General features: G+C 48.2%; 1 protein-coding gene across 1 annotated transcript; it reads left to right on the forward strand.

Annotated features, from left to right (window-relative positions):
• Positions 1-3,926: 3,926 nt before the first annotated feature.
• LOC122624443 (keratin, type I cytoskeletal 10) lies at positions 3,927-5,428 on the forward strand. The gene is made up of 2 exons (XM_043803980.1): positions 3,927-4,360; positions 4,416-5,428. The coding sequence occupies exon 2, from the start codon at positions 4,442-4,444 to the stop codon at positions 4,883-4,885; it is 444 nt and encodes a 147-aa protein (XP_043659915.1). The 5' UTR covers positions 3,927-4,360; positions 4,416-4,441; the 3' UTR covers positions 4,886-5,428.
• Positions 5,429-8,273: the final 2,845 nt, after the last annotated feature.

Genomic DNA, 8,273 nt, shown 5'->3' on the forward strand with positions numbered 1-8,273 from the left:
GGACTCGAATTGTTTTTTGGATTTTCAATGCTGCTGCAGTAAGTCAGAACAAAAGCTAAAATGGCAAGTACACACATACATATACATACATACATACATACATACTACATACATACGCTGGTGTCAGTCGTTGAACTTGTGTGTGCTTTGACCTCTGGCAAAACGGCATCCACAAGTCAATCACACAGCCCCACTTGCAGTTCGTACTCCTTAGGCACTCTCTATTTATTGCTACTACCAAATAGTGTAAACACCTGCTCATTGCTACTCTATCCAAATGTTTTTTAGACCACTTACGTATGTTAAAATATGCCACAATAGTTGATAACATTGCCTTATTCCGCATTTAACACATACTCTATGCACTGTGCGCTCCTATCAACAAGTAAAATAAATCAGCGATATGTAAACACATGCTCATAGAACGCAAGCTCACGAGTATAATGGCCCACAAGTGCGTTTTGGAAAAGTTACATAACTTTCTCTATGGCAATCGAATGCAAATACTCTGGAGCAGATTGCCAGCTAAGAATGAATCGAACCAAGTTGACAAGTTAATACTCGGCATTTTGACGGTTTTCACTGCGGCATCACCTGCTGCGGGCAAAAGCCATCAAGCCACGAACTCGTGAATGTTTAAGGGGCAGGCTTCAATATTTCAGCATCGCTCAACCTTGACAGCATTATGAAGTGAGTGCGACTGCAAGTGGGCGGCGAGAGGGCGCCGAGTGGGCGTGGCAGGCGGTAGGTGGCATGTGGCAAAGTTGGGTGGCAGGTGGGTGGCAGGTGGATGGGTGGTGGATGGCAATATGTAACACTTGGATGGCGCAGAGCAGTGCAGCGGATGCTGGAGTCAACCCAGGCGTGTAACCGAGGCAATGGAGGCGATACTCCAACCCACTCCACCCCACTCCACCCCACTCCACCCCACTCCACCCCACTCCACCCCACTCCACCCCACTCCACCCCACTCCACCCCACTCCTTGCATCCACTCAATGTGGCCCCTTGGGTGCGACTGCTGGTGCAACTGTCAAATCTTTCATGAAGATATAACTCACTGCCGGGCCAATGAGTTGGCTCATTGTGCGCCGGATCCGGATGCGGATCCGGATGTGGATACAGCTCAGCCATGTGCACGGTGACAAAGGGATGGCCGAAAACAGCACGTAATGATGTATTAATTAAACTTCGACCCTTGGCCCATATCGGTTTTTGGGCAACGCCATGACACGAATGTGCAAAATGGCCGTGTTTCACATACATAAGTTCAATGAGTAAGCGAAATTCGCAATGACTCTTAATTGCAATGACCAAAAATATTGAATGACCCAGAATATTGAATTTCCAAAGAGCTGGAAAAATAATATATATACCTACCTAGTTTTAGGCTACATTATGCTGACCAGAAAAACAAAATGATTTTGTTAGAGCAATTACAAACTTGCTTTAATGGTTTTCGCGGGGTAAAATGCATTACATTTCGAGAGCCAGCAAACTGTCTGGATTTGGATTTCAGTTCGATTCTGGAGAACCGGAGTCAATGCTCCCGTGCGAGGTTAGCTATCAATCAGGGTTCAAGAGTTAAAGTCGCGGTGGGGAAGGGGGGGAAATGGGGGAAAACTCGCTGCTCCGACAATCATTTACCGCGCAGCTTTTGGCTTTCACTTTTCACACATCCCGCAATTAATTTCCGTTTGATTGTTTGTCTCTGTCCGGACTCCCCATTCAGAGCCCCACCCGGAATCCTATTTGCTTTCCACACGGCGAATGCGATTTAATTGCTTTGGGACCCCCCCCGTTGCCGCGACTTAAACTCAGCACTGGCGCTTTCCCTCCGCTTTTCCTCCGCTTTTCCTCCGCTTTTCCTCCGCTTTTCCTCCGCTTTTCCTTCGCTCTTCCTTCGCCATTCCCACCGCCCGCCTCACTCGCACTTTGCCGCACTTTTCTCACACTTTTCCTGCACTTTCCTGCACTTTTCCCGCATCGCACCTGCAATCGTAAATAAGAGCTAAGCGTGAACATGAAGGTGAGGAATTGCAGCTGCAAATCGGATAGAGCGGAGGCTGTCGTGCCACCAACTTTGCCGTGCAACTTGTATTTGTGCAGCTCATTTGCTGCTGGCAGAAGCAAAACATAATGTGGCACATTCATAAGCACCAGTGCGGCCAGGATATGTCATCGAAATGTGAATGGTATTGGTGTTTTATGAGGAATACAGCACAAGAAAACCATGAAAACTTTGCTTGCCTCATTGTTCTGCCTTTGTTAGTTGCTTACTGCACAAACTTTAACGTTTCACTTCGAATGTGTGAACTTGCCACAGTTCGATTGGAAACTTAATTACGAATTCAACGAGTTGGGAATTATTTGTAAACGTAAAAAAAGTAAAATGTAAAATGCGGAGTGCGGGGTTTTGTGCGGTGTTTTGTGCCCACGCACAATCACGATCAGCTGATCAACGTTTTCCGTCAGATCCTAAAGCTATGCAATACTAATATTGCAATCTATTACGTTTACACCCCGCACCACACACCACACACCACGCATTTTACATTTTACATTTTACAGACCCCGCACCACGCACCCCTCACCCAACACACCGCATTTTACATTTTACATTTTACATTTTACAGACCCCGCACAGCCCCCGCAGGCCAGACCATGCACCCCGCACCCCGCAGCCCACAGCCCGCAGCCCAGACCCCGCACCCCGCAGCCCAGACTACGCAGCCCTGACCCCGCACCCCGCAGCACAGACCGAACACCCCGAATTTTACATTTTACAGACCCCGCACCCCGCAGCCCAGACCACGCACCCCGCAGCCCAGACCCCGCACCCCGCACCCCGCAGCCCAGACCCCGCACCCCGCACCCCGCACCCCGCACCCCGCAGCCCGCATTTTACATTTTACATTTTACAGCCCAGACCCCGCACAGCCCCCGCAGCCCAGACCCCGCACCCCGCAGCCCAGACCCCGCAGCCCAGACCCCGCACCCCGCACCCCGCAGCCCAGACCCCGCACCCCGCACCCCGCACCCCGCACCCCGCAGCCCGCATTTTACATTTTACATTTTACAGCCCAGACACCGCACAGCCCCCGCAGCCCAGACCCCGCACCCCGCAGCCCAGACCCCGCAGCCCAGACCCCGCACCCCGCACCCCGCAGCCCAGACCCCGCACCCCGCAGCCCAGCCCCCGCAGCCCAGACCCCGCACAGCCCCCGCAGCCCAGACCGCGCACCCCGCAGCCCAAACCCCGCACCCCGCAGCCCAGACCCTGCACCCCGCACCCCACACCCCGCATTTTACATTTTACAGCCCAGACACCGCACAGCCCCCGCACAGCCCCCGCAGCCCAGACCCCGCAACCCGCAGCCCAGACCACGCACCCGCATTTTGATCAAAACATTCAAAATATTGGTCCAAATATGGAATGTCATATCTCGTTGAATTCGTAATTAAATTTCCAATCGAACTGTGTTTACCAAAAAAAATTTATTTTGTTTCCAAATGTTTTCCAATTTTTTATGATGATTATTAGATTTTGGCCAAAAATTGATTTTCTGTTTTTTTTCGATTTAAATATCAGTATATTGATCAGAACATTCAAAGTATTGGTCCAAATATGGAATGGGACATCTCGTTGAATTCGTAATTAAATTTCCAATCAAACTGTGTTTACCAAAAAAAAATTTATTTTTTTCCAAGTTTTTTCCAATGTTTGATGATTATTTTTGGATTTTGGCAGAAAATATATTCTCTCTTGTTGATTTACCATAACATTTCCAATAGAGTTTCGTTTACAGATGGCAATTTTCTATATTCTCAATTTTCCAAAAATACATCGTCTCTTATTTGATCTTGAAAAGAAAGTGTGCCAGCTGGCTTTGTGCAAACTGCCATGTAAAAGTCAGGGCTCATTAGATATATTAAAATCATCTAGGTAGTCAGCACACACAACCGACACATAATACACACACACCGTTTAAACAAAGAAAAAAAATATAGAGGAAAATCGAAAAAAAAAAAAATAATAATCAAACGGCGAATAAAATCATAACTTGTTATTGTATCTAGCTAGCCAATCGAGAAAGTTGCACCAGAATCGCGTGCGACTTGGGCGCCCAGAAGTGTAGAACACATATCTTAAGCTGCACCAGAGACTCATTGGATCGCACCGAATAAGTACAAAATTCGTAGGATCAAAGTTCAAGGTGTCCAGAATCCAGCCACGGACCATCCGGGCCAGAAGGCCGAAGGCCAAAGGCGGCAAACTGCAACGAATCCCGAGTACTGAGCCACTTTGACAACTGGTTCCAATCCGATTTCTTTTCCACTTTTGATAGTTTTATATTCAGGTGAGTCACTTACTAACTTAAGTTATTGACTAAATTGGCTGAATTTGTACCGCAGACCTTCCTAATCGCTGCCGCTCCAGGATGGTCATCAATCTGAATCCGGCCACCTCTTCGAACGCCAATGCCAGCGGTGGCAGCGTGGGCGGTGGCAGCGGTGGCGGCGGCACCGGCGGCGGTGGTGGTGGCGGTGGCATAAGCAGCGCCGGCAGCCAGAGCGGCAGCATCATTGGCGGAAACGGAAACGGAGGCGGAAACGGTAACGGCAGTGGCAGTGGCAGTGGCAACATTGCTGGTGGTGGTGGGGGTGGTGCAAGTGGTGGCGCCACCAGCAACCTGATGGGCATCATCAGCCATGGAGTATTCGAGGGCACCATCCACCTGCATGTGGTATGTGCGGGCGACTCGAACGCCAAGTGGATCACCCTGGAGGAGGCGATGGCCTACTGTCCCAGCGGCGTTGTTGCCTACACCAAACTGCAGCTGGCCGAGATCTATGGCGTGCCAATGGACCTTCTGTTCGACTGATGACAAGGCACAAGAGCACCCGATTCCTTGTGGGACTGCTGATGGGAGTGTACTCTCCCTCCACCTGGACGACGATGGTTTCGATGGATTCTTGATGAGCTCCGATTGGCTGGTACTTGTATTATAAGCAGGACCGTGGCAGATGGCATTTGAACTTTGGCACTGTTGGCAAAATCTAGGAATTCTAGCATCGTTTCTTCTTGATAGACTTACCGCTCTACAAATGAGACCAAATTTTTAGTTCCTGGCGTTAAGCGATTTTTGCGTAGGCAGCAATTAGGCAACTATTAAAGATAGCATAGCGCATACCAACCAGGTGGAAATATCCGAAAGATATATATATTTATGTTCGGTTCGATAAAAAAAATCAAACTGCTTGAGCTTCTTTGACTAGAGGACGACATCTACTTGCGCATGGCTTGAGAAAAACGTGTGGTTTTTGCTCATACGAAATGTAAAAAAATACCTCGAAATATACTTTAAAAATCTCAAATAATCTGTATAATCATGCAAACAAAATAAGAACTGAGCTTTAACGAAAAATTAGTGCTATTGAGAATTTATGCCCAGTCAAATGACAAAAATCTGCAAGTATATGCCGTAATTTGTTGCTTAAAAGAAGGGAATCCATTTACCTTGGCCACTGACCGCTTCACGTGCCCCCGTGGCATTTGTCAGTCGAGCTGAAGGGCGGCGGTGCGGGGGTGCGGGGGAAGATGAATGGGCTGAGCGGAAGTTTAAGGAGCCCTTGCCACGCAGACACCACACGGCGTATGCGTAATGCGGCCAGCCCACACAATTTGGGCATTTCAATTGCAAATTAGCCAAAAGCCAACGTCAACGGCCACCACGCCCTCGCCGACAGCCGCCCCCTCTTGAAGTGCGCCTCGACTTTTCCTTTCTTTTCCCTTATTTTTCCCTCTTCTGACTCTCTCTCTCTGTGTGTGTGTGTGTGTGTGTGGCAATTTGAATGATTTATGTTGATTGCGTATAATTGCATGTTGTGTCCTTGTCCGCCCCTTTGTGCCCAGGTGCGTTTGCCGGCCACGTGACAAATTCAAATCCCCGTCACCGCTTTCCACTCCTTGTTGCTTGGTTGGTCTTGTGTCGGCTTTCCCATTTCCCATTAGCCATTTCCGGCACACCACTTTGCCGCTGCTCCTAACCTCAGACATTCTGCGGCGCATTGTTGGTGCCGCTTTTATGACGCTCCATCTGTCAGCGGCTTGTTGGTTGTTCAGTTGTTCAGTTCAGTTCGTTGGCTGGTGACACCGGGACACCAGGACACCAGGACACCAGGACACGAGCTGGGCAAAGAGCTGCGGGGATAAACAGGACCCACATTCAGGCTGGCTGCTTATCTAATTACGCGCCCAAAAGCACGCAACACAAAAATGCCAAGCAAGTCGAGCCAACGACGACGACCAACTTGTCTTTTGCGGCACGACGCTTCATTTTTCTAATGCCATGCGCTGGCGGCGGGAATCCGTGGAAAAGCGGAAAAGCGGAAAATGCGGTGGGTCAGGACCTGTGTGGAGCATGCCTGACTCTTGCCAAATGGCAGGCGCTCGCGCATTTATTTCGCTTGTAAACGAGCGCAATTTGCAATTTGAGCGCGTCCGCCTCGCGTGTACCTTCCCCACTTTCCCCATTGCTTTTATAGGAAAAAAAAAAGAAAACAGCAACAAAAAAATAACAGCCTAAAGGGGGCGTGTGCTGTACGCCCACTCAGCCATTTGCAATTGAATATTTATTTGCATTGCCAGTTGGGTTTGGGTTTGGGTTTGGTGTTGGGTGTGGCGCAACTAAAAAATTATTACGCATACGCAGCGTGGTCCGCGGGGGAGAAACTAGCGAATCAAATCGCATGAAAGGTATCTGCTTAATCAGGCAAAGTGTGCCCGGAGTTTTGAAAGGCAGTCTTGTTGATTTCCAATATATGGGAGTGAACTTTGGATATACAGAATTATCTTTTTTACATTGACTAATTAACTTCTTTCAATTGTGAAGACTATAATTCTACTTAACAGTTTTGTTCGCTGCCTTTTCACGCAATTTTGAAAAACTGTATTCGATCCTTTCTAGCGTCCGTAAGTTGTACATTTTCCAATGTTGCAATGAAATGTAAATGATTTTTCCAGCTGCATGCCTTCTGATCCTGCAACTTCCTGTGCCCTGGTCACACCAATTACGTGTCATGCGGCAGCTCGAAATTAGAGGACAGTTGGCAGTGGTGCAGCACCACTTAGCCAGCCAACCACCCACCCGATGGCCGATGCAAAAGGCAAGCTAATAAAATGTACTTTATGCCTGGACGTGCGTTGACTGTGAACTCGTTCTGGCAAAGGGGGAGAAAGTGGAGAAAGGGGGAGAAAGTGGAGAAAGGGGAGAAAGGGGAGAAAGTGGAGAAAGGGGAGAAAGGGCCACATCACGCGGCTGCCTAATTATAATTTTGCATTCTGCTGCCGCATGCAAAATTCATGGACGCGAAAAGTGCGGGGCACGGCTGTCATTCCAATGCTGCCCACCGAATGTTGGCATAAAACTTGACAACATCCGGGGTCAAAGGTTGATCAAGGCGAACACATCAACGTTAAGCGTTTTATGGCCAAAATGTGCGTTCCATTTGTGCAGACCACTCCCCTGCTTTATTTTGCTCGTTTCTTACTTTTGTTGCTGTTGGTTTTTTGTTTTTGCGCTGATTCGCGCAACTTTCAGTGCCACATCCACTTCCGTTAGCTGGCTGGCTGCCGTTTCCCTTTTTTCTGCAAATGTTGCAAATCTTCGCGAAAAACTTGTCGTAAAAATATTTCCATCAGCCAAAATAAAGCAGGAGCAATGTGGATGTGGATGTGGCTGTGGATGTGGATGCGGATGAAGATGGAGCTGCAAGGACCAAAAAGCGAGCAGGAGGCGGCAGGATTTCCACGGGCGTGCTGGGGCACGGTCGTATGGTTGTATGGGGCAAGTTGGGGCATGGGGCATGGGGGCAGATAAGCAGAGTGTAGCTCGCCAGTTTTCGCAATGAAGCAATGAAACTGGCAATAAACAAATGGCACAAACGGCAACGGATGTGCAAAAAGGAAGCAGAGAGCGAAAAAAGAGCCGGCAAAAACACACAGAAAATGAATTGCCAACGAAAAGGGAAGCAAAACTGCAGTTACCCTAATAAAACAGATATATTGAATTCTGTATATTTTATTACAATTAAATGCCTGCTTAGGTTTGCAACAAATATTTATTTATTTAATTAGCGCTCTTTGGTAATTATATTTATATAATATTCACAAAGCAAGCCAACTAAACTTGCAAATTTTGGCCATCACAAGTTATGAATGCTGTGGATCTGATAAGTTTTACTGTTTGCAGGGGCAAAATTGTGGCCAAA

Source organism: Drosophila teissieri, chromosome X, assembly GCF_016746235.2.
Source record: "Drosophila teissieri strain GT53w chromosome X, Prin_Dtei_1.1, whole genome shotgun sequence".
In the NCBI taxonomy this organism is placed as follows: domain Eukaryota; kingdom Metazoa; phylum Arthropoda; class Insecta; order Diptera; family Drosophilidae; genus Drosophila; species Drosophila teissieri.

Coding starts and splice junctions, on each gene's coding strand:
- LOC122624443 (XM_043803980.1), top strand. CDS start 4,442: ATGGTCATCAATCTGAATCCGGCCACCTCTTCGAACGCCAATGCCAGC.